Source organism: Mauremys reevesii, linkage group 1 (genome assembly GCF_016161935.1).
Source record: "Mauremys reevesii isolate NIE-2019 linkage group 1, ASM1616193v1, whole genome shotgun sequence".
Lineage (NCBI taxonomy): Eukaryota > Metazoa > Chordata > Testudines > Geoemydidae > Mauremys > Mauremys reevesii.
In genome coordinates this window covers 307,316,665-307,343,812 of record NC_052623.1, presented here as the reverse complement: position 1 = coordinate 307,343,812, position 27,148 = coordinate 307,316,665, and the positions used below count along the sequence as shown (strand labels likewise).

General features: G+C 40.2%; 1 protein-coding gene across 1 annotated transcript in view; it reads left to right on the top strand.

The window, feature by feature from the left end:
• Positions 1-27,148, top strand: part of CNTN1 (contactin 1) — a 443,616-nt gene that overhangs the window by 393,761 nt on the left and 22,707 nt on the right. The window contains exon 27 of the mRNA XM_039506174.1: positions 6,193-6,285. Coding sequence (XP_039362108.1) covers positions 6,193-6,285 — 93 coding nt within the window. The remainder of the gene's footprint in view (positions 1-6,192; positions 6,286-27,148) is intronic.

Below are 27,148 nucleotides of genomic sequence, written 5' to 3'. Positions count from 1 at the left end.
TAAACACTGGCATTTTTATCTGTTTGAATAATCAAAGTGGTGCTTTCTGTGCCTTCTCGGTTGCAAAGATTTGAACTGCTTCCTGCTGAAGGTCCACAGTCTGGGCCAGCTCATGCTCTGCTGAGATGGTTGCAAGGCCGACCAGCCTCTCCTGTGTAATTGTGGAGCATAGATGTGTTTTTATTAACTTCAGCTTGGAGAAGCTGCTTTCTCACTGGCAACTGTTACAGGAAGTGTTAGAAGTATGCGCAGAGCAACAAAAGCATTTGGAAAGAGGGTGGTCATCTTATTTGTGCACATATATTCCAGCACAGCCTTTGGAGTTGATCCTGCTGAAATGTATCTTGAAAGGGCTTTCAGTTCATCACCTAAATCACTCGCATCAACATCGCACATGTCATCATGTGTCAACACTGTCTCTAGTGCCCTGCATTGCTGGTGTAGCTCTTCTTCAGATATAGTGAGGAGTTTTGGAATATCATACAACATCCCAACTATACTGCTGTGTTCCTTGAGCTGCATGAAAGGTTCTTCAACTGACTGTATTGCGCAATCTAGCACCTGGTTAAAGAATTCAACTTTGAATTGTTGTTTGGGGTCTCTTATGGGATTATCCCGTGCCTTGTAATCAAAATGTCGTCTTCTTCGGTAACTCTTGTATTTTTGAAGGGGTGGGAAAATAGCTTCAGTGTGAAGTTCCACCAACTTCTGTGCACTCTTCAGAACATTTTGAAATCCCTTCCTCTGACCAGTAAGACTGTAGGTATGACTTTGCTTTGTCCAGTCATTCCATTGCTGCAGATATATCAAGGTCAACACCTTGGAGTCTCTTGCTTACAACATTTCAAACAGTATGTCAGGCCACAACACTAAGCCACACAGAAATTTGAAGTTATGTATGTTTCTTGTGATTCCATTTCCCTCTGCCACTGTTCTCCCATGAACAGTTCCTGTCATAGCATTATCCTCCATAATGCCAACTATGGCATCATCTATCTTCTCAGTTTGGTGTTTGATAGGCTTTATCATTTCCACTCAACTTTCCCATTGTGTGGCACTCAGTGGTTTCAGTGTCAGAGAGGATGTTCCCAGATGTTGCTTCAAAATTTGCCATTAATGAGTTGATGCAGAGAAAAATACATAGATGCTTTGAATTACATTAAAAAATTCAGCAACTTCACTAGAAGCTGATGCTAGAATCACTGACCACCAAGTTCAGTGAATGAGAACTGCATGGGACAAAAAAATCTCGAGGGTTTAACTCTCGGATCCGTGTCTGCACTTCTCTATTCTTTCCTCTCGTGTTGGCACCATTATTGTAGCCTACCTCTCATGTCAGCTATTGCAATTCCCATATCGTCCAGTTTTTTAAGAAGCACATTTGTCATACCAGCTCCTATAGTATCATGAATGTCAATAAATTCTAGAAAATGCTCTCTGACAGTCTCCATTGCAGGGACATTTTCACTAGGTTTTGTTGTTGTTACAAAACGCACCATTTAAAGTCATTTGTTCCATATGCTGATTTCCAGAATAACAGAGTAATATCTTGCTGACTTCAGATCTGCCGTAATCTTCTGTTTGACTTTTGTTGCCAGTAACTGTATGATCTCATTTTGAATTGTTTTTCCAAGGTAGTGGTGTGTGTACATTTCTTGGGTGGTGACTCATCTTAGATGCTCCTGGAGTACAGCATCAAACTCAGCCATCAGCGCCACAATTTTAAGGAGGTTTCCATTGTTTGGCACATACAGTTGATCTGAAGTGCCCCGCAGTGCTAGGTTTTGGGTAGCAAGCATTCTCACAATGGCAATGAGCCTTTTCAGAACATTTTTGCCAGTAAAGAGACTCTGATGCAATCTTCTCTTGATGCTGATCATCTATGGTGGCCTTTAACCTTATTCTCATCTCAAGCTCTTTCCAGCTATGGAATGCTCTCTGGTGATTTGCTGCCTTCTCATGGCATGCCAGATTTCTAGCCAGATTTTTCCAGTCCTTTGTTCCTATAGAACCCAATGTGGCTGGAACATTAGACTGGAAGAGTCTGCAACAAAAACACTATGCAGCATTCTGGGTTTTTGAGTGCATAAGCCATGGCCTCTCCACTTTGTCACCATTGGGGATTTCACACCAGTAATGTGTTGGATGGAAACTTCTATTTTCATTGTCTTCGGGGAACATGATGTTTTTCACTTGCTGTGGCCAATGCAGTACAAGGAAGTCCCTCAGGCTACTGCTCAAGTGGGTCCACAGTCCTGGATCATCTAGACTTAAGGAACTAAACTCAGCAGCAGCTCTTTCTTGCACCTCCACCACACTCTTCTCTGATCTACACTTTTCTTCAGGAATGTGCATGGTTACATCCATTTGAGATGGAGATATGGATGCTGCAGTAGCTGCCAGCTTACCTGCACTCTGACTAACTGGAAGATCAGGCATCTCCTCACCACTCACATCCTCACTGGGGCCGGAAGGCTCACCGTGAACATTTGTGTCTATGTATCTCAGGAAAGCTCCTTCCTGTTTAGATAGAAAAGCTTCCTTTGCTTGCTTTCTTTTTCTGAATGCTGCCCCAGAGTGGCGTTTTCTTCTTTCACTCATGACGGCTGTTCTGTGCCAGCAGTAGTGGCTCTCAGCACTCAGTTGAAGGGGACAAATAAGCAGGCTGGTAGCAGGGCCTGAGTGAGGGAAGATATCAGTGTCTTAAGGGCCTAACTGGCTCCTACTACTTCCGTTGACTGCCTGTTCTCCTCAAGTGGGTTCAGGGAAGCAGCAGGAAACAGGAAGCTCCCTGAGAAGCTGGTGTTAATCAGGCCAGGCTCCTGGGGGTGCTAGAGAGGTACATAAGAGGCTCCTCCTCCTCTCTCTCCCTGTAGCTCCTGCTGCTTTCTGCTATTCCCTCTCACCTTTTCTCCTGTCTGCCTGTTGTGTCTTTTTTGCCCTCCTTCGTCCAGCACAGCACTCCACCATCTTTGTGCATCTAGAACAGAGAGAATACATATGCACCAGCAGCAGACACAATTTTCTACACTCTGGGTCCTAGTGGCGCCCCACACACACAATCTGGCACCTGAGGCGGCCGCCTCAGTAAGCCTCATGGTAAGGCCAGCCATGTATTTTAGCTTTAGTATAAAGGAAGTTTATCAATATAAATATAAAAACACACATTCTTTTACACTGAGTAATCTGACATTTAAGAACTTGTCATAAAATAATCAGCTGCATATTTATTGAACTGCATTTCAGAACATTTACCATAATCAGAGTAAAATATAGGCCTACTGTCTTTTGTTAACCAATGTCTGGTGTTTAGTGATTTTTCTTTACCACATTACAGTGAATTCATGAACTACACAGTTTTAAACTCTATATTGAGATACCACAACCAACTGAGGACTGGAACTGCTTGTTTAACCATAGGAGTCAGTTTCTTCAGCTAATAGCAGGCTTATCTAATTTTTTTAAAATACATTAAAGGTTGGCTTTTTTTCTTTTTAGTCTCTAACATGCTTTGCTGATTGAAATATGTTGTCCTAATGCAGATATTAATGTAATCCCAGCGTTAGTCTGAAATGCTGCAATGAATACAAATCAAAAACATATTGCGCCTGGTTATCCTCTCACTTACACTACTGTAATTGAATTGGTTTCAGTGAAAGTTACAACTAGTTTATGCCAAAGTACGTTACAGAAGAATCAAGCTCATGGACTTTTAAATGACTTTATACTTCATGGTATCGTCACTTTCTTACAGTACTTTCCTAAATCTCATTCCAAATGCCTAAGTGAAAAAAGAATAATTTACATACTGTATGCATACAGCTTCTGCTTTCCCCCACTTAAATATGTATTGAATTTTCATTGCCACAGGCATAATTTGAAATTCTGCAAAATGTTTACTCACTAGCATTCATCTTTTTCAAAGCAAAATGCATGAGGATTTTTTTTGCAGCCTCAGTAACTCATTCAACATTTTAATTTTATTGTATCTTTTAATCTGCAATTTCTTTTTCTGCTACTTAATAGGAATGGTAATATTTATTGAAAAGACCCATCAGCTGACCTGGGGCAGACGTGGCTGTGCCGCGGGTCTTTTATTGCAGTGTAGACGTACCCTCAGTCACAAAAACACAGTTTGTTCCTTTTCTGCACTTCCCTGCTCCCTGTTCCTCCCAAGGATATATCTTCCCAGTGACTGTGCCAATTACTTCAGTATCCCAACAGTTACCACCAAGTCTCAGTAATCCCCTCTAGAAATAGGTTAATTGGCTCCAATTAAGCCTGCAGCCTTCTCTGTGCAGCAACTTCACTAACCAGAGTGCTACAGCTAAAACTCTGTCACAGTCTGCCACATCTACGGTTGTGGTATTAAAAAGATTAGGTGGAGAAAATAGGTAGATCCTGTAAGGAAACTGTTATATCGCCATTATATAAAATCTGATGAAGACTTGGACTGTGTGACTGTCCATTATAACCAATCTTGGAACTCATTAATCATTAGTTAAAGAAATATAGCAAAAAGTGTTCTATAAAACCAATAACATGATTTCAAAAGTGAAGTCATACTAAAGAACTACTCTTCTCTCTATTGCATTTCGTCCTCGGTCTCATGTTTCACAGCAGACTAGGAGAATGTACAGAATAACCTCATACTTCACTGTGTTAATGCTTCTGAAACAGATTGGCAGGTTCACTAAACATTCTCTTGTCATTTGGTTTTATTTCTGGTGCATTACAGATACTCTAAGTACCACTGCAGTGTAAATTTTTGATAGATCCAGGTCTAGTCCCGTTTAATATGAGAATTAAGGTTTGATTGTGTCACATATCCACACATTACACCACATTCAGTTATGGAACAAGCATGTTCTCAAACAGACACGCTGCTTTTGAATTTCAATGTCTTATATTTTCTCTTGTATTCAGTAACAGGAAGGACTAGGAAAACATTTGGTAGTGATACATTCTACTATGGTCTAGTCAGCATTATCCTACGTTATTCATAACCATGCTTATTTTGTTGTTCATTTCTAGATTAAAGAACCTTGATATGTAGAAAAAGTTAATAACAGAGCTCAATACAACTTAATTAACAAATACTCATAACACCCTGTGAAGTAGTAGTATTGATTCCATTTTACAGAGAGGGAAACTGAGGCAGAGCAATTAAGAAACTCTTTAAGACCACAACAGCAATTAGAGTAAGGATTAAAATTCAGAAAGTCATCCTGGTTCTCCCAGTCATGTGTTGAGACTTCTAAACCAAACAGTTGGTCTGTCTCCTTCTGAACTCATCTATGGCATCCTATTGTACAGTACAATTAAAATTACATTCAGATTTGAAGTATGATGTAATATGACTGATAGATCAATTATCTGCAGTGAAAGTTCAGCTGGGAGTCGCATGCCATTGCATAAGGGAACAGCTATATCATAAATATTGTCTTTATGTTGGGTGAAAGATTTAGGCCAGATCTACAGAAAGAACCTCTTTTTTTTTAAATTCAGTTTGAAAGGTTTCCTCCTCTTGTATCTTTTTTCCATGATTTTTTTTTGCAGTCACATTGAAATGGTTATTCTTATTTCTCCTGTAAGCAATTGGTTATTGCTGATAATTGTGATTTTAGGGCTAGAGTTAGCAACTATGAATTTTTGCATAAGTAGACCCCTAAATTGTCCAAAACCAAGTGGTTAATAATGCTGTAGCTATTGAAGGGTAACTCTGAAAAACTGCTTTTCTACATTCACACTTCCCATGAACCTGCCAGACAGGCTATAGGTCCCATGAGTCTGTGTGGCATTGTAGTTCTTTTTAGTCCCAGAAAGTAAGCAAAGATTAAGGCAATCTGAGTACTACTTGAGAGGAAGGACATAGGGGAGTTAGAAAGAGAATGTAGAAGAATAGTCTGTTCGAAGCTAAATGCTATGCAGAAATATCTGAAGAAGAGTTTGCGGGATATAGTAGGAGTCTTGGTTTTGAGCTGAACAGAACGTGCCATGGCATGCATTTAAAAAAAAAAAAAAAGCAAGAAAATAATGCTCAGCCAGAGCCAGAAGAACATTGGGAATGGAAAAAAGAAGTCTATTCTGACAGTTCCAGTAATGACTGAATTAAATTCTAGTGAAATCCCACTTGCCGGATTAACTTCAAGGTTATTACCAAACCCTTCTTTTTTTCCATCTCATCATCAGGAAAAGTAGATTTGCAGGATAACCAGGAGGACAAACAAGAACAGCAACAGGAAGAAATGGATTTTAAAGAAATCCTCAGTGCTGTTCAAGAAAGTAAGTTTTCTCTTAGATCTAAACTTGATTTTGAAGCAAAGGAATTGATCATGATGAGAACTCATCATAGCGTACTGTTAGAGTAGAAAATAATTGTAGAGTGGGACAGAGAATAGATATAAGGAGAGGCAAATATAAAAATGCCAAAAATCAGAAATGATGAAATAATGTCTGTGTTTTAGAAAAGTACAGAAAGCTTTAGTATCGAGAGCTTTCTTTTATGAATCCAACTATTTTTGATAGTAAAATTTTCACAGATAGATCATTTAGGACAAAATTCTTGTATTAAGTCTGAAAGATGCAGTTGAACTCCTGTATTATGCTCTACTTGAATGCAGATTTTTTTTTTATTGATGACAATTTGTATAAGAAAGTTACAGATAGCACCAGAATCAGCCGAAGTGAGGCCTGGATCCAATCAAACCAAAGGGCACCCACAACAAACCAAAGGACTCCTGCAAAAGTGCTTGTGACTTCCTATTTGATTCCTAACCATTATTTTCTGACCTTATTATCTACTTATAATTATTAGTAGATAGATTTTTCTTATAGTCATTTAAAAAAACTAACATTATCATCATTATCATTATCATCTTGTCAGCTGGTAGTAGGTAAGCCTTATGGGAACCAAAAATTTAACCACAACCAGGTGACACAATGTTAAACATTAGTTGTTCCCATCTATACTGCCTACCAAGTCATGTTTAAATCATGTTATTTAACATGATTCCTTGAGGCCATTTTGTAATATGAATTAATTGTCTAGTAAAGACAAGCCCAATGATTTCAATATGTTTGCATGGGTGTAACAGGTAGTAGAATTTATCACCAAAGATATTGCTTTAGGACCTGCCTTCCTCCTTCGTTGTTTTTTTTTTTTTCTCCTAACTGACCTTGGTCTGGGACACTGAGTGCCTTAAACTCTGGACTGGTAATGGACTCTTGTGGCCATGTCTGCAATAGGAAAAAACATTACATTTGTAACACATTAGGTACCGTGTCAACTAGCAGGTGTTAAAATCTCAGTATAGACAAGGCAAGTTGTAGTTTTAATATATATTAGCCAGTTGAGGTAAACTCTAATTGGGAGCTATGTATTAAAACTACAATTTGCCTTGCCTACAGTAGGATTACAGTTAGCTAACACTTGTAAAAAAAAAAAATCTTTTTTGTCACTGAAGTTAAAGCCTATGTCAGACAGTCAGATAGCTGACTAAAGCATCTCATGATTGTAGAATTCAAGGAGAAAACATTCTGTGCCCATGCTATGATTGAAGACTTGTCTATGCTCAGAATTGCATCAGTTTAGCTTAAGGTGTGATTTTAAGCCAATTTAGCTAAATCTGGGCAAAAAGCTTGGTGGACTCTCTTATTTTGGTTTGTCATCAGTCAGTTAGGAGCAGGTTTTAAGATACCAGAAATAAACTATTCCTAAAATTAAGTACGTGTGTTTACACGTGTTCTGTTTTGTCCAAAACAATTACCAATTAGGGACTTGGACCCACGCATGCCTTGGGATTTCCACTGAACTGGGATTCTGTATGAGTGCCAAATTCTATACGGTCAGTTCTGGATGCAGGATCAGGAGCTAAGATGAAGAAAAGCCTCTGAGTTGTGTGCAATTTTGAACTTAATGGTTAGGAATGAATGTTTAGTCTCCATCTGTAAATGGAAATGAAAACTAGGAGGGAGCATGTCTAATAAATACACTGGAAATCAGGACTTGGGGGTTTTATTCGCACTTTGCTTCAGACTTGGTATGTGACTGTGGGCACGTCACTTAGGCCAAAATTTTCAAAACTTACCTGCCATGAGACTACACTCCTGCTGAAGGTAGTTGCAGTTGTAAATATCAGCTTCTCTGGCCTAAGATATGTAAAGTTGGATGTTTTCTGAAATGTGACTATTAATATCTTGATGCGTCTGTTGTCTCATCTTTAAAATAAGGATAATAATAGCTACTGTATGTCACAGGGGTGTTAGACATAATTGGTTAGTACACCTCTACCTCAATATAACGCTGTCCTTGGGAGCCAAAAAATCTTACTGCATTATAGGTGAAACTGCATTATGTTGAACTTGCTTTGATCAGCCGGAGTGCGCAGCCCCACCCCCCCAGAGCGCTGCTTTACCGTGTTATATCCGAATTCGTGTTATATTGGGTTGTGTTATATCGAGATAGAGGTGCACTTGTAAAACACTTTGAGATGATGAGATGAAAGGTGCTGTAATGTACCAAATGATGTCAATTTGAAGAAGTAATTTTGGAAAATGAAAATTAACTGAAGATTGTTCTTGACTTGCAATCCTAGGGCTAGGTTCAGAAAAGGATGTAGATGCCTAACTGCCACTTTAGGTGCCTGAATTCCAGAATCAGGCCCCACTGAGATTCCCAGTACTCTTGCTTAACTGCCTCTGAACACTGTAGACACCTACACTTGCGCAGCACCTGAATTTTTGCAGTAAAAGTTCCCTAGGTGCCTATATTTCTGACTCTGAGCAGGTGCACTGCAGCCCTATGCCAAGCATCAGGACAGGTAAGTCCAAGGGTGATGCATGAATTGGATAAAGATAGGTTTTCCTGTGCCTAATGCACCTGCATGGCCTAATCTGGTAAGCATGCTCATAGTTCGCCTACCAGATAAGACCCCTATAGGAAAGTTTACACAAAATGGCTGGGGGGGGGGGTGACCTTTCTCATATCTTTTAGCCCCAGGGTTAGGGTACTGACCTGTGAGGTGGAAGACCCCTGCCTCAATTTGCCCCTCCACCTGATGGGGAGAAGGAATTTGAACAGGGATCTGCCACTTCTCAAGTAAGTGCACTGGGCTATGGGATAGTCTGATTTGTGGGGAGGGCACTCCCTCAATCTCTTCTTTTCAAGCTGTTCCACTGTGGCTAAATAATGAAATTGTCACTGGGGAAGAGAGAGAGAAAACAAGCATGAGAATGACTCTGGAGCCTGATGGTTAGAGCACTTACCAAGGAAGTGAGAGAGCCAGTCCCCATGCTCCAATGACTTTTAAAATCATTTATCCACAGTGGAACAGCTTCAAAAGGAGAGACTGAGGGATCCCCCACATCAGAATATCCCATAGCCCTGTGTTATGGCACTCAGCTGAGAGGTGGCAGATGCCTGTTCAAATACCTTCTACCCCTCAGGAAGAGGGGGGTGAACCAGGAGTCTCCCATATCCCAGGTGAGTACCCTAAGTCCTCCTTCCCCAGCATCACTCAGCTTCTCACTAATCGTAAGAGAGGGTTTGCAGCTGAGAATCCCAGATAGGAGGAGGTGCATCCTTGTAGCCCAGAGTTAGGTGCCTATCTCCAAGAGAGGGATGGGGCTTAACACACACCCTTTGCCTTAGCATCTCCCATTGACTGGTATAAGTGCTGCCTAGCATGCTGGCTTCTGTGAATCCCATTCTAAGGTGCCTACCTCTCCCCATTCCTTATATAGAGAACTTAGGCACCTAATTCAGGCTTTGTGAATCCCAGTGATTTTTGAAGCACTTAAAAGTTAGACCTGATGATGTTCAATGTCACCATGCCTAAGAGTCTTCTTGTGAATTGAGCCACTGGTGTTGAAGAGACTTCAGTTTACAGTTATTGAGAAACACTTGAGCTATGAGAGAGAGGGGCAGGAAATAAGGATTTTGAAGGATATGACTCTGTGGAAATTATGGGTTTTGAAGGGTTATTTTTTATCTGTTTTCAATGTTTATTTGCATTTTCTTATTTGGCTATGGGAGGAAAGGAGACTTTACATTTAGACTGAATTTGTGAAGGCAGTTACCTTAGAATATTTGAGAAAAATATTAGTGCTTTAATATGTATTTCAAGGAATGCAAAAGAGCTCAGTGAAGTGGTTACAAGACTTTGGGGTTTTTACTTGGTTTAAGGAATTCTTTGTCAGTGCTCCATTACAAACTGTACATTTCTACAGTAGGCAAGTTTATGGGGAAACGATTGATACATTAAAAAATAAGCTGCATTGAGAATGCTGAAAGGTGCCTTATAAAGAGATGCAAGCATAGGGTCCAGTAGCTACGCTAACGTATTATACGAGGACTGTGGTTAGCCCATTCTACTGATAGAGGGAGGTGTTTTTAGCTTATAGGAAATAGGGAGAAAAACAAATATTAACACTAAGAGGGTATCTGAGAGTGACTTTGAGGTTTCTATTTTTAGATGTGGAATGTTGACTTCAAGAGTGAAATTAAATTAACCACTGTGCAGAGGTCCAGCACAGGGCCACAGCACACTTAAGTCTCACTTATGCCTATTTTAATGTTAGGGGAGAGAGATTTAGTTGAGGATGGACTAGGCTCTCTCCAGAAGATATCACTTTTCTTTTTCTTTTTTTTATTAACAAAAATGGATATGTTCTTTATGAATTCACACTTATTGCAGTAAACTTGGTAATATTTGTTATCAGGTCATTGTCTTTATGGAAACTGAATAGAATGATCTCTGTTATCCTCTATCGCTGATGGAATTATCTCTGGATTTACAGTGGAGATTTATGATTTTCTCCTTGAAAATGTACAGTTTAAAATAATTTAACCAAGGACATTGATTTATCATTGTTAAAATATACATCTCTATATCATTCCTCAAGTGAGAGAAGATACAGTATCGCTTACAAGGGGAAATAAACAATATGAATGCAAATTATGGAGTAATTTTCTGATCATGTGGAGGCTTAAAAGACCAGAGGCATTCAACAGTGAATATAGGTTTGCAGGAAGAGGCTGCTATTGATAGGACAGGATTCTGCTTTCTTCCCTTAATTCCCTAGTGTGAAAAGACACACAGAAAAGAGAAGAATGGTGATGGAATTGCTATAGCACCAGTAGACTGAATGGCAAGTAGAGACAAGTGAGTTGGATCTCAGACATAGTCAGGAACCTCTTCATCACTTTCATTAAGACATAACTGCTCTTGATAGAAATAAAAATACAAGAAATAACAGTTGCCCAGTGGTCTCATGATGGCCTACTGAAGGTTTAGGTAAAACAAAACAAAAAAACCCCAAATCTGTAGTTGAAATGAAAACACGGAGGTAGCCAGTCCAGGATACTGAATCAGATAAGGCTTGCAGAGCAAAGATAAAAGGGTAAGGTTTGCAGTAAAACAAATGAATAAATGGCAACCAAGGAGGAATAAGAAGCATTTTAAAAATCAAGGGGGAAATAGTACTGGGAGAAAGAAGACTCAGTAATACACAAGGAAGATGAAATTAATGGTGACTCCGAAGAGGCTGAGGTGCTGAATTTTTATTTGGTTTAGTATGTCTTTAACAGGAAAATTTATAGAGGCGCATGAGCAACCAGTAGAGTAGGATATTAAGGGAAATAACTAACTTGCCAAAGAAGTCTAAAGAAATGAGTCCTTCATATGAGCACTTTATTTGAACTATTAGAGCATTTCCAGGAAGTAACGCTTAGCACCCTCATCTGAGAGAGATTGCATCATTCTGGATGGATTTGGTTAAAGAAGAGAGTCCAGAAAGTGAGATTGATATCTTGGAAAATGAGGACATTTATGGCTCAGATATTTATGAAAAGGAGAGTACAGATTGCCTGCATTCAAGAGACCAAACTGAAAGGAACAAAGACAAGAGCATTGGAGAAGGTTATAAACTACTACTATGGCACATTGAATAAGAGATATGTAGTTAATATAGTTTTAGGGCATGGCCCCATTCTTTACACTGCCTTGCAGGTCAGACCGGTGGTGTGAATAATCCTCTTCAAACAGGACAACATTAATGTGAAGTCGGAAGGTTTTAGTTAACGCCTGCAGCATCCATATAGGGGAGTTATAGCACCCCTATAGTCTCAACAAGCCCTTAGGCCAGCGGTCCCCAACACGGTGCCCGCGGGGGCATCTAAATTCACCTGCGTCCTGGACGGCAGTCAAGTATCCGCCAAAATGCCGCCGAATTTCGGCAGCATTTCGGCGGATGCTCAACCGCCGCCACCGTCCTTCGTCTGGGGGGACCACTGCCTTAGACAAAGTGATGCAGGAATTTGTAGTGATTGTGGATAGGTGAAGTGACAGGATAATTTTGGTTAAGATAGCTATTGAAAATGGCCTCCTAAATGTAATATGTACCTATGCACCTCACATGGAATGTGATGAACAAGGAAAAAAAGGATTTCTGGGGGGGGGGGCGGGGAATGGACACTGCTGTACAGAAAGTGGTAACAAAAGAGTCATCAGTGGAGCTAATCTTAACAATCATGTGCGGAGATGGCAAGGTACCATAGCCTCTGTAGCAAGGAAGGGCAAACTGTATTACAGTATGCCCAGATGTATGACTTGGTCATCATTAATACATTTTTCACTAACAAGGAAGAACATTTGATTACCTGTAAGAGTGGCAGATAGATTACTTCCTTCTAACCCAAGCTGAGCTGAAGAACTTCAGAAACTGTAAGGTCATTGCAGGGGAAAGCATTGCATCACAACATAGAATATTGGTTGTTGACTGTCAATATATAGCATACATGAGACGAAAATTGTCCAGATCAAGTGATGGAAGCTTAATGAAGTTAGTAAGGAGTTTAAAATTAAAGTGCTGGAGAAGATCTCTTTAGAATGATTGAGAGAAAATAAAAATCAATGGTGGAATCGTATTGCAATCAAAATTCTAGAATGTGCAAAGAACCTACTTGGTGAATAAAAGGGAAGAGTCTTTTTCCCCAAAGAGAGCAGATGGTGAAGTTTGAGAGGCCACAAAGGAAAAGTGTCTTAAATTTTCGCAAGCAATGCTCCAACAGCAGGATCTTCAGGAATATTAAAAAAAGTAAAAAAGATAGTGAATAAAGAGGCAGCAGCTACTAATACTAAAGCCCTGAAATGAAGAAGGGTGAGAAAGAAATACCTAAACTGGCAAAGACCTGCAATTAGAGGGCTAAAGAAATTGGTGAGATCAAAATAATCAAAAATGAAAGTGAAAATACATTAATCAATGAGAACCAGATTAAAGTATGGTGGAGAAATTACTTTGAAGAAAATCCATTATAACCAATCATAGAAGATGTAGTTGCAGAAGCAACATGGAAAATAAGAAAGCTCTCAGCCCCAATGGGATACCAGCAAAAGTATGGAAGTGCATAGGGCAAATAGGCATGAACATATTGATACAATTGTTTAATTTCATGAGGGGACTGAGAAGATGCCTGGAGAAAGAGCACATTAGCACCAATATTTAAGAGAAAAGGAGACATGCAAGTCTGCGGTAACTACCAGGGCACTAAACGCATCAGCCACAAAATGAAGATCTAGAAGAAAGTTGTAGATAAGAGACTATGAAGAGAAATAAAGGTCCCTGACAAACCGTTTAGATTCATGCCAGGTAAATCAACTATAGATGCTACTTTTGCATTAAGATTGCATGTGGAAAAATATAGAGGGGAAAAAAGGAAAACCCTGCATATAGTATTCATTGATTTTTGAGAAGGCTTATGACCACATTCCAAGAAAAGTCATCTGGTAATGTATGAGAATAAAAACAGATACCTGAAGTCTATATCAGACTCATCCAGGATGTGTATGAGGGTGCTGTTACCAAAGTCAGGTGGCCATGATGGGGAGAAACTGAACAGTTTCTAGTAAGTAAATTAAGGCTTGGGACTAAGCCCCATTTTTGTTCATGTTAGTGCTTGATGCCTTTTCAGAAAGCATTCAGAGAGTGGCACCGTGGTGCATGCTTTGTGTGGATGATGTGGTGCTTGTGAGGGAGAGCAAAGAGGAAGTGGAAGAAGATTTAGAGAGATGACTGTCACATGGGGTGAAAACTGGAAAAGAGAATCTAAAGAATGTATTTATAAAGTGTGATCTATTGAGTTGGAAGGAGGTTCCTCATGTGATACTTCAGAGATAGCACTGTTCTTGTCAGGATGGTCTTATTTAACATTTTCTTCAATGATCATAAAGAGAGTAAATGGCACATTAAAAAAAACTTTTATACTAAATTAGGAATCATAACAAAATTCAGGTAGGGCAGATAAACAGTACAGGGATTTAAAGAGATTAGAAACATAGTTACAAAATAAAGGCCCTAGTTCAGTAAACCATTTAAACCTATTGTTAAACCCATCCTCATTCAGCAATGCAGTTAAGCACATGCTTAACTTTAGACATGCTTAAAATTTAGCATGTGCGTAAGTGCTTTGTTAAATAGTGATTGACTGCTGAATCGGGGTCCAAATGAGATTCTGGGTAAAGTTTTCAAAAGCCCTGTAAGTGACTTAAGAGCCTAAGTGCCAGTGATTTTCAATGAGACTTAGGGTACATCTACACTGCGCAAAAACAAAACAAACAAGCAAAGAAAAAACTAGGGTCTGGTAAGCTTACTTGGGGTCATGGGGTTTGCACTATGATGCTAAAAATAACAATGTAGATGTTTGGGCTGGAGCCCAGCTCCTGAAACTTGGCTTAGGATGGGGGGTGGGAGGTGTGTCTCAGAGCCTGGGCTCCAGCCCAAGTGAGAATGTCTACACTATTTTTAGCCCCATGAATCAGTTGACTTGGGCACTAAGACTCATGGCCACAGGGTGTTTTTGCTCTGTAGAAACACCCTTAGGCTCCTAAGTGCCTATCTCACTTTTGAAAATGTTACCCACTGTTTTGAAATGTGCAAACGAATATATCAGGAATTAAATATTCTGAAACACACATATTGAGTGGGAGGGAGAAACTGGCAAAGTAGAAATGCTGACAGAGACCCAGGGATGACAGCCAAGAGCAATTTAGACATGAGGTTCCAGCATAATGTGATGATGGGGCACGGGAAGGGAGTCAGTCTTGTCTGGGGTTGTCTATACAAGGATTTCATTTCAGAGCTTGAAGGTAATTGTCCTATGGGTGTAGCTCTGGAGTTGCCACACCTAGAATGTTGCAGTCAGTTAACGACACTCCTTTGCTAGAAATGTAATGGCAAATCAGAGGGAATTCAGAAAAAATAAATAAAAATAAAATAATGTATATAATAAATATTGTACTGCATAAAACTCAGTTAAGCCCTTTTTCCCCCAGTGATGATCAACTGAAGTGGTATTCTTTAAGCCACTGATATCTTCCCTCACTACCAGCCTGCTTATTTGTCCCCTTCAACTGAGTGTTGAGAGCCACTATAACTGACACAGAACAGCAGTCAAGAGTGAAAGAAGAAAACGCCCCTCTGGGGCAGCATACAGAAAAGAAAGAAAGCAAAGGAAGGCGCTATCTAAGCAGGAAGGTGCTCTCCTGAGATACATAGACACTAAGGTGCTGGTTGGAACAAGACCTCTGTCTTATCCAAACTAATGGTGAGGCCAAAGAGCTGGGATGCTTCAAAAAACCTGCCAATGATGAACTGAAGGTCGTCATATCTATGGAATATCAAGGTGCAGTCATCTGCAAAACGTCTCTCTCCAGCGTCTTGGTCTTAGCAGTGAGTCTTCGAAGATCAGAAGGAGCCATCATGTCAGTAGCAGATGTATATCAAAGTCTCTTGTGGCATGGCTGAGAACACAGGAAAAGAATAAATTGAACTGCATTGGCGCAAGTACCCAGCCTTGCTTCACTCCATTTGAGATTTTGAATGCCACAGAAGAGTCACCATTGGAGAGCACTTGCACAGCCATGTAGTCATGGAACAGATGGATGATTTGTATAAACCTTCTTGGGCAACCCAGTTTATGCAGAATAGCCCATAGACCCTCTCTGTTGACCATATCAAAAGCTTTGGTCAAGTCAATGAAGACTGCATACACGTCCATGTTTTGCTCTCAACATTTTTTCTGGACCTGTCTTATGACGAAAATAATGTCTGTAGTACTACAACCTGATCTGAAACCACATTGTGCTTCTGGCAGAGTCTTCTCAGATAGTTTGTAATGAGTTCAGTAGAATGCGAGCTAGTATTTTCCCAGCTTTACAGAGGAGAGAAATGCCTCTGTACTTTCTGCAGTCTGCTTTGTTGCCTTTCTTTTGAATAGTGATACAATAATAGCATATTTGAAGTCTTGTGGCATTTCTTCTTCTTCCTAAATGGTACTCAAGATGTCATGAAACACCTCAATAGCCTTTGGGCCTGCTACCTTGTACAGTTCGGCTGGAATACCATCATTTCCGGATGCTTTGCCGGAGTACAGTTGTGCGATGGCTTTCATGAACTCTTCAACTGATGGAGAGAGATCGAGATCCTCTTTGATGGGTTTCTCAGGTAATTGATCAAGGACACACCAATCAGCTGTGGATGGTCTATTGAGTAGATTCCCTCCTTGTCTTTGATAATAGTTATGCCATTTGCCAACTTCAGGGGAGCTGTGGCAGATTTAGATGGTCCGTAGACTGTTTTGAGAGAGTCAAAGGTCTTTGCATTGTTCATAACCACATTATGCTGAACTTCTGCAGATTTCCTCTCCCACCACTCATCCTGTATTCTCCTCAGTTTGACCTGGGTCTTGCTCTGTAGGCACTTTAACCTATTTTTCTTTGAGATGGAAGTAAGATCATTCTATCATTCAACAAATATTTTCTGCTTATCACTTAGGAGTTTGGAAATGTCCTCGTTCTTCTAGTATGTATGTATTGTGTAAACACACATGGAGTTGAGTGAAACATTTTTATTGCAGTAGCTAAAGTACAGGGGTATAGTATTTTCTCTAGGCATTTTTGCCACAGTAAACTCAATAATCTCATACTATACGAAGTACTGAAAAGGGGCAACCTCATGATGAGCACAGCGTGAAAGCCTAAGACACAGTACTTCACATTAATGTAGCTTAGCTTTTGGGCATTTAAAGTAAAAGAGAGAGAAGTTTTGTGCTTCTTTATAAAGAGCAGCTTTCGGAAATATTACTTGTTGTCATGTCATTGACAATTTTTCATTAATAATTTTGGAGAAGGTTTTAATATAAAAGCCTCAAGATAAAAAACAAGAATTCTTTTTATAAAAATGATGATAATGAGACTTAATTTCCTGAAGGTTTCACAGATTAAGAAAGCATTTCTTCACCAATAGGATTTAATCTCACAATCCTCAGCTAAAATCTGGTACTGTAAGAATAGTTGAGATTAAAAATGCAATAAGAGAGCCCTTCAGTTTAAGGTGGAATGCTTGGAGAAAAGAGAATATCTAAAAATCAGCTGGCCTGGAAGACCTTTTTTATGATTTATTAGAAATATAGGAATTGCTATACCAGATTATACCAGTTGTCCATGTAGTTCAGTATTCTGTCACTATCAAATACCTCTGCAGCAAGAAAGGTGCAAGAAATCTTTAAGTGGGAAATAATGAAGGGAGAGTTTCTCCCTAACCCCAACAATTAGTGATTAGTTTATATCCTGCAGCAGGAGAGTTTCACTTCCTAATATATATTTTATCGTAGTTCATGTAACTGTGCATACTCTCATTGTCCATATCAATGGCTGATCTATTCTTTAATCATGTTAAACTCTTGAACATACTGATCTCTTGTGATGGTGAGTTCTCTAGGTTGAAGAAAGGATTTCCTTTTATCAGGCTTAAGGCCATATCTACACTAGGAAGAAAAGATGTGTTTAACTCATGTCAGGTAACTTATGTTAACAAAAATGTGTTGAGAAGGCAAGTTGTAGTTTTAACTTGTGTTAACTGGTCAAGGTAATCACTAGGGGCAGCATGACAGGTTGATTAATTCAGGCTTACTTAGGGTACATGTACACTGCAAAAAAAAAAAAAAAAGACCTCTAGTCTCAGAGCCCAGGTCAGCTGACTGGCTCGTGGGGCTCACGCTGTGGGGTTGAAAATAGCTGTGTGGATGTTTGGGCATGGACGGGATCCTGGGCTGTGAAACCTGGTAATAAAGCCTGGGCTCCAGCCCAAGCCTGAATGTCTACACTGCAATTTTCAGCCCGGCAGCATGAGACCTGCAAAATCAAGTCAATTGACCTGAGCTCCGAGATAAGATTGTCGTGTGTGTGTGTGTGTGTGTGTGTGTATCTCCTCCCAGGGGAACCCCCAACCCTCTACACCCACCTTCCTTCAGTGGCTACTGCCAGTTGTCATCTAGCCCCCGCTCCCTGGGGCAAACTGCAGTCTGTCATGGCCAATCATCATTGGCAAGGAGGTTGGACCAGCTGCTTCTGCCTAACCCTGGGCTGCACCTCCCGGCCCCAGTACCCGCCTGGGCCTTTATCAAGGCCTTAGTCTGGGGAGTTGCCAGGCTGTTGCTCCCCAGCTCCTTTTGCCTTTTCCCAGCCCTGCTCTGCTCCAGGTACCCTATTCCCAGGCAGCTAGGTCCTTCTCTCTCCACAGCTAGAGAGAGACTGACCCAGCTCCTCCCTGAGCCCTTATAACAAGGCCTGGTGTGGCCTGATTGGGGCGTGGCCCCAGCTGTGGCTGCTTCCCCAATCAGCCTAGCCTTTTTCCACCAGAGTGGGGTAACTGCCCCGCTACACATGGGTATAAATAGCAGTGGAGATGGTGTAGCACTGCTTAGGTGAGTAAAGATATGCCAGAACCTGAGAGTATGTACCCTATGCATCTATACATGCCCAGCAGTTCCTCCTCTACCTACACTGCAGTTGGAGCCTTTCCTGTCCCAGGGAAAGGCTCAGGCAGGGGGCAAAGGCTATTGCATTGGGGAGGCACAGTAGGGAAAGGCTCTGTCCACTTCTGGAGCATTACCTTGCCGCAGGGAGCTGCCCAAGACTTTCCCTACTGCAGGGAGAGACTCCAGCAGTAGGGAAAGACTCCAACTGGCAACTCCCCACTATCAGAGATTTTTTCCTGCTGCCTTCCCCTGCCAGAGCGTTTCACTGCCGCATGTAGCTACGTGTACACTGCCTACATGTACCCCACACACTGCTGCCAGTGTAGACAAAGCAAAGTGATGTACTGTTAGATCCTCCCTTTATCATTCTTGATGCCAGCATCTTCTCTGTTTTCATGCTGCTGTAACTATGACACTACATACCTTAAGTTCCTGAATACCACTTGCATCTTGAACTTGAATGTGAAAATTGAAAACCTTTTACAAACTCCTTTAGCAATCAGTTTATTGTTTCTTCTAATCCTCAGGGACATATAGAAATAAGTAAATCTTACTCAAGTACCTTCCTGAGCAAAAGATTATTTCTTCTCCCAAAAGTTTTTTTTAATTTTATTTTAGTTTTACTATTTAATCAATTTGGGTTTTACCAAGGATATGGTGAGTTTCACAGCACTGCAGATGAAGGAGGGAAAAAAATGTGTGTTAAGGTGCAATGGGGAATACCATTATTAAAAATTCCAGTCTTATATTCCTTCAGTTACTACTATTTTGTACAACTGCCATTTGGTTCATAAATCAAAAGTTTGGTATTCAAATTAGCATTTTCCTGAATTCCTCTTTGTTGATGTGTTTCATTTTTTCCCAATAATTTCCCCAATTTCTCTGATAACATATTCAGGTGGTTTTTTTTTTTAAAAAAAAATAAACCATTATCCCACGATAGAAGCATCTTTTCCTTATATGTGAAAAAATATATATCTTTTTTATATTCACTTCACCAAATCACAGGAAGGAACCTGGAGAATTTCAATTGGAAAAAAACTCTGAAAAATATATATTTAACTGTTTATTACTCTGGTCAAGTGACACAGGAAAAAGAAAGTCACAATTGTCCAACACTTCGTTTGTTAAGATTTTGGTTTAATATTGTAATTATTTTAATGTACAGTTTTATTTAATACAAACTCATAATCTACCTCCATCAGTTTGACTGAACATCAAACTAGTGAAATAAACTTGTATAGTATTTTTATTTGGTTTTAGAAATCAAAGCTAGTCAGCTGGGATTTGGGGATGATGTGAGGTAATCTTAGCACTGTTTTTTGGAAGGCTGACCTCACAAAACTATTTCTCTCTATATTATTCAGGCAAGTGTGCCAGATTTGATCACAAATGCAAATTTTTTTTAATGTCTGAAATTTTCAAGTGTTTGTAATGAATATGTCCCAATCCAGGGAAATTCTTATCTGTTGCTTAGTTTTCTCTGGCAAACTGATGGACATCTTTATTAAAATCAATATGGCTACCATTTATTTAAATTATGGGGATAAAAATTTATGGCCTGTTTTGTATGGATGCACTGGTGCGGAAGGGTTCCCAAGGAGCCCATCCTCCACCCAGCATACCCATATTGGATCAGGACAGGAAACAGACCTTAGGCACCTGGGAAGGCAGTCAGCCAGCTAAAACACCTGGTAGTGCTCCATGGCTGCAAGAGAGTGTGAAAAGCTAGCATGAGATATAGCCATACTCTCTGAGGATCTGACCTTTCTCCTAGGCATTGCAGTGGTGCAGGACCAAGCCCTGAGTGCCATGCACTGTCAGTAGCTGGCATTGGACAAAGCTCACACACTGATTTTTGGAAAAGTAATGAGTTCTACAGAGCATATAGTTCCCTCAGTAATCCCTGGGCAACTGCAGGATAGTGTATCTAAACTGCAGTAGTTGCAGTTGGACTAAAATATATAATCTTAACGAAGAACCAGGCGTGTATTGTAGTTCTCTTTCACCTATGTATCGAACCAGAACTCCCTAAGTGTGTCTGCACACATTAGGATCAGCTACAAACTTGATGAATTGCTACATGTTGTTTATTTGCAAGCACCAAAGTTGTATTGATGAATACATTTACTGGGCAGATGTGCTGCACAGTAAATGAACTATGATTAGGAAAACACAGGTGTCCTGTATGGATTATTTCCACTGAATGTGAATGTAATCACAAACATCATATGCAAGTTTCAAAAGTCAGACAGAAAAAGCTTTAATGTGTCAAACTATTGTTTCATTAAATTGAAAGCATCCTGGTATATATGCCTATACTCGTAAGATCTGTATACCTTTTGCTGGTAAATATGTTCAAGGAAATAATATTGAGATTGATGAAATCACGTGTAGTATTTGAAATGGATGTCAGTTTGCTATGTAAAGGTTTTATTTATTTAAAGATTTAAAAAGATCACTGTGTGCTTTGATATGTATGACTGATTTTACAAAACATGTCATGCAGTGTTGCTTTTGCATATATCTGATAGAAGTCCTCTTTGAATGTTTAGATATTTTTACCTTAAATTTCCTTTCCTTGACTTTATAATCAAGTCACATTTGTCAAATTAAATGTGTTGGTACGTGCAAAGATGTGTCAAAGGATGCTTGGGCTTTTTTAAGTAAGGTTGATAGGTTCTTTATTAAAATTCCTCTAGTCTGAACACATCCATATTAGATGATTCCAGATTAACAATGTATAATATAACTTTCTGTTCTTTCTTTATACATTTGTTATAGAAGTGTCTAAAGGTAACTGAATTGGAAATCCTGATATTATCTGCTTTCTGTGTTAAAGTACATAGATTTATTCATCATATTTCAGGTTTAAAGTTAGATTGACTTGTTTTCAGATTAAATATCTGCATTTCAAATTTAAACTAGAACTGCTGTATGCCCTTTAGAAGATGGACAGGATCAGGCTAAGTGCCCAAGATATCAGTAACTCAATCTGTGATCAAGAGGCAAGCACTGAAAGTGAGCCACCAAAAAGAAGAAAGAGGAAATTAGTCCCAATTGGGTTGTGATCCAAGACATCTGTGGCACAGATAGAGAAAATAGAAAACAGGACAGTCTGGGGTCTCCTTTGTGCTAGGACAAAGAATGTCATAATAAGGATTTCCTGAAGGGTATCATGAAGAATACTTTGGAATTCTCAGTGCCTGTAATCCATGTGGGAACATACAACATCAGTGAAGGAACATTCCATACAATCAACAGTCACTTCTGGGGTAAGAAAAGAACTGAGGAGGAAAACGAAAGTTCTTTGCAATGCCAAATACTAGTGAAGACTAATGCATGAGATCATCTGCTGGTGTAGTGAGGAGAGTTTGGAGGCTGGAGAGTCACTCTGTCATTGTCAGAAAACCTGCTGGGGGCAGGACACAAACTCATTTCCCAGAGGGGGTCATCTGACATCCTAAGAGTTTTCTTGCCGCTACCATCCTTGGAGGCATTAGAATAAAGAAGATTATGCATTTTTTTTAAGTACAGTTCCTGTGTGTCAGACTTCCAGTCCACATAAAAAATGAATTGACAGGTAGCTGCTCAGGATAACCTACTAGACCTTTTTCTTTTCTAATTTCAGTTCCCTCACAAAACCCTTCATTAAATTAGAGTTCAACCAATATTAACATGAGACCAATCTCAGCTGGCACCCATTACACCCAAATACACTCACAGACTGCATACTTCCACAGCTCCCTTCTAATTGCAACTACACGTATCCAGTTCCTCACTACCACACTCTAATGCACAGCCTTAACTCCAGGCACATACCTTTTCATGGACAAATAACACGATAGATTTTTACCCATCACATATGTGTTTATGAAAATATATCTTAATGTAGCTGATGTCGGTGGTTGGCTTGTGGGGTTGGGTAGGATTTTTTTTAATGATCAATAAAAGGAAGAGTCTTTCCTTTCCACAACCCTCCTCCAGTCCCTTGGGATTTCTTCCATTTCTATGTTCCTCCACATATACCCTCATATGACCACTTCCATAATTCTCCTTCAGCTCCCCTATCCCACCAAGTCTCCTTGCTGTGTACTCCCTGGCAATGCTCCATGTCTTCAGCTTGCCTCAACTCCTCTGTGCTGACCCCCTCAATGAGTCTCATTTATGCTTTTGTCCCTTTTCCACTTTTCAACATCAATATCGATAAATATCAACATCTAGGGAACAGACTAGGAGACTGTGAGGCAGGGAGGAATTATGAGACTAGCAGAGCCAGCCTTGGCAGTGAAGCTGGGATGACAGGCTGGTAAGGCAGATTGGGAAGCATTCTTCTTGACTGACTCCTCCTGGCCTTACTGCCCACCTGTCCCTACCGCGGTGCATCATCCAATTGCCAAACTGGCTGCATAGCCCCATGGCTCCCCTTCATTCCACCTTCACCCCTTTCCCAGTCCACAGTGATTTTTTTCCTTTGCTTATTGTTACAACAGTCATTTAATGTGATTAACGTTGATTTTTAGTAATACAAACAAATGTTAATAAAAGAAAAAACAAGAAAAAAGGTACACTGTGCAGTGGGTATGGGAAGAAGGAAAATGAAGATGATCCAAGCTGGGCATAGGGGCAAAGGAATTGGGTTAGGCTGTCAGATCAGGGACCCATATGAAACACTGGCCAAGGACCCCCTGCTCCACAGCCCCTTCCAATCTTTATGCCTCCCATCCATGTTCCATACAGCCTTGGACATTCTACATTTCAGCAGTGTGACTCTTCGTCTGATGCTCCTGCTGAAGCAGAAGTCCCAGTCCTGCTAAGGACTATGAGAGTAGGGCTTTCTTTTGGAAAATCACAGGAGTTTCACTAAATGGAAAAGTCGCCTTCTCATCAACCTTGCTCGCCACTCTCTGCTCTCTCCGACCATGGGTACCAGTCAACATGGTTTTATGGAAAATATGTCTTGTCAGACAAACCTGATTTCATTTTTCAATGAGAATAAAAATGTGTTTGATAAAGGTAACTATGTAGATGTTGGATTGCTTAGATTTTTATAAGGCATTTGACTTAATACTGCATGATTCAAAAATTCTCACTATACAATACCAGTAAAATACTGGGCAATGATCCTTTGCTTTCACAGATCTTGGGAGGCAGGCCAGTCCTCGGCCACAGAGGTCCCACCAACCACACACCACACCATAACAACTCTTACTCAGGAACCAATCCATGCAACAAATCTCGATGCCAACTCTTCCCACATATTTACACCAGCGACACCATCACAGGACCTAACCAGATCAGCTACAACATCACAGGTTCATTCACCTGCACGTCCACCAATGTTATATATGCCATCATGTGCCGGCAATGCCCCTCTGCTATGTACATCGGCCCTACGTAAAAGGATGAATGGACACAAGTTAGATATTAGGAATGGCAATATACAAAAACCCGTAGGAGAACACTTCAGTCTCCATGGCCACACAATAGCAGATGTAAAGGTAGCCATCTTACAGCAAAAAAACTTCAGGACCAGACTTCAAAGAGAAACTGCTGAGCTCCAGTTCATTTGCAAATTTGACACCATCAAATCAGGATTAAATAAAGACTGTGAATGGCTTGCCAACTACAAAAGCAGTCTCTCCTCCTTGGTGTTCACACCTCAGCTGCTAGAAGAGGGCCTCACCCTCCCTGATTGAACTAACCTCGTTATTTCCAGACTGATTCTTGCCTGCATATTTATACCTGCCTCTGGAAATTTCCATTACATGCGTCTGACAAAGTGGGTGTTCACACATGAAAGCTTATGCTCCAATACATCTGTTAGTCTTTAAGGTGCCACAGGACTCTGTTGCTTTTTACAGATCCAGACTAACACAGCTACCCCTCTGATAAGTAAAATACATGATAAATTAATTCAGAACTGGCCAACTGAAAGATCCATAAAAGTAGTTATTGATGGAAATGCGTAATAAAATGGGGATGTTTCTAGTGGGTTTCCACAGGAATCTAGGCCCGATGCTATTCAACATGTTCATCAGTGATCTGAAAATAAATATAAAATCATTGCTGATCAAATTTGTGGGTGACACAAATACTGGCAGAGTGGTAAATAATGATGAGGACAGACAGGACAACCATACAGTGAGATATGGATAGTTTGGTAAGCTGGATCCATTCAAAGATGTGTTTTAATACAGCCAAATGCAAAGTCATCTAGGAACAAAGAATGAGGGCTGCACCTACAGAGTGGGAGACTGTATCCTGGAAAGCAGTGACTCTGAAAAGGATCTAGGGGTCACAGTGGACAAACAACTCAACATGAGTTCCCAATTTGACACTATGGTAAAGAGAGCTAATCTTCCCTATAAACAGGGGAGTAGGCGAAAGAAGGTGATTTTATTTTTTTTATACAGCATGGGTGAGACTGATATTGAAATACCATGTCCACATTTTAATAATAATGCTGTTGAATAATAATAATAATAATGCTGTTGAAAAATTGGAGAGAGAGCCAAGAAGACCCACAAAATGCTTTGAGGTCTGGAGAAGATGCCTTATAGTGTGAGACTTAGAGTTCAATCTGTTCATCTTATCAAAAATAAGATGGAGAGTGACAAGTTTACCTCTATAAGAGTATAAGTACCTTCACAGGGAGAAAATCCCAGATAGGTTCTTCAGTCTAGTGGAGAAAGGCATAACAAGAACCAGTTAAAGCCAAGCAAATTTAAATGAGAAATTAAGCACACATTTTTAACAGGGTGGTTAGCCATTGGAACAAAGAACCAAGGGGAATGAGTGGTCAGTTCTTCATTTCTTGATGTCTTCAAATCAAGACTGGGTGCCTTTCTGGAAGATATGCATGGTCAAATACAAGTTATCGGACTCGATGCCAATGTTTGCCTCTTCATCTTTGAGAAATTTTGGTTTTCCTATTTGATTTTTTTATTTTTTGGATTTTAAGAAGTAGGAAATTTGGCAAATTGGCAGGTTCTCTGTGGACGGCTGAACATAGATAGCTGTATAGCCTGGAAGTGATGGAACAGTATGTTGTCATGTGTGAGCAAGACTTCCAACTAAAGCTGTAGATCAAAAGACAAGGAATCTGGAGACAGGACCTTTATCTTCGTATGGGCCATGTTTACTGTAGGGAATACTCAGAAAAATACTGGTGGTTTTAACACTGATTCAGGCACACTGATGTTGCACTCTTGCCCATTTGGCGTGACTGGTTATTCAAAATTCCAGGCCTTTGGGCATTATTTCCATTATGATGAGACATTGGTGCTATATTGTACATTAGGTATACACTTTGTGTAATCTAGAGAATGTGCACCAAGTCCTAGTTCCCTGAATACAGCAGGCAGTTACCTTGCTCAGAAATCCTCAAGTCTGCTACTCCTGGATTTCAGTGCTGAAGATCTCTGTCTGTACTTCCTTCAGGGTCACACTTGCTTCCTTTCCTGGCCTTCTCTTTTTCATTACTTTTTTTTTATTTTGCAAAAAAGCCCACTATATGTGTGAAGTGGAGATAGGAGTTCTGCATGGGTCATTCATCACAGAAGGGCCTCTAAAATCCTAAGATTGCTCCTGCAACTATCATTTATAGGCGCAGTACTTTTTTTAAAAAAAAAGGAATAAGCATATTTTCAATACGTTGCCTGTGTGTTTTACTTAACTCTCCACCATGAAGAGGCTATATTTAACAGGGCAGGGAGGGTACTGGCTAGTGGGTGGCTGAGAAGACAATTTACACTTACTGGCAATTGAGTAGTAGTCTCACCATTGAAAATTATCTCATTTGTCCCAGAATACAAAGCATACTCTCATTTTGGCAGTCCAAGTCTCTAACGGAGCCAGCGTCAATCGCAAAGAAGCCAGCCAATCAACACTGCCCACAGGCTAGATGCCATGGCAAAAAAAAAATCATTTAATTGGCATATGGGCTTATAATTGCCTACCAAATAGGAGGAGAAAGATTAATGCAGTGGGATGAACAAACCACCGAAACCATGAGAAGTCTGCTGCTAAACGCTTTTTTATATTCTATTTTTGTTTAATAGTTTCTGTAGTTTGTTCTGCAGCTATATAGAAGATAGGAACACAGTACAAAATAGGAGCAAATATGCACTCATGCACCCTTGTATCTTGTATATAGCGATTGTGTATGAGCAAGGTTGTGGGGGCGATGGTGAGGAGCTAACTCGTCTCAAGCCAGTTAATGGCCTCTGAGTCAGTAGTGTTCATCTTGACAAGATCTCTGGAGAGCCCCAACACAAAAGGAACAACCATCCAGGATGTGTGCAGCATCCTCCACAGCACCGCAGATAC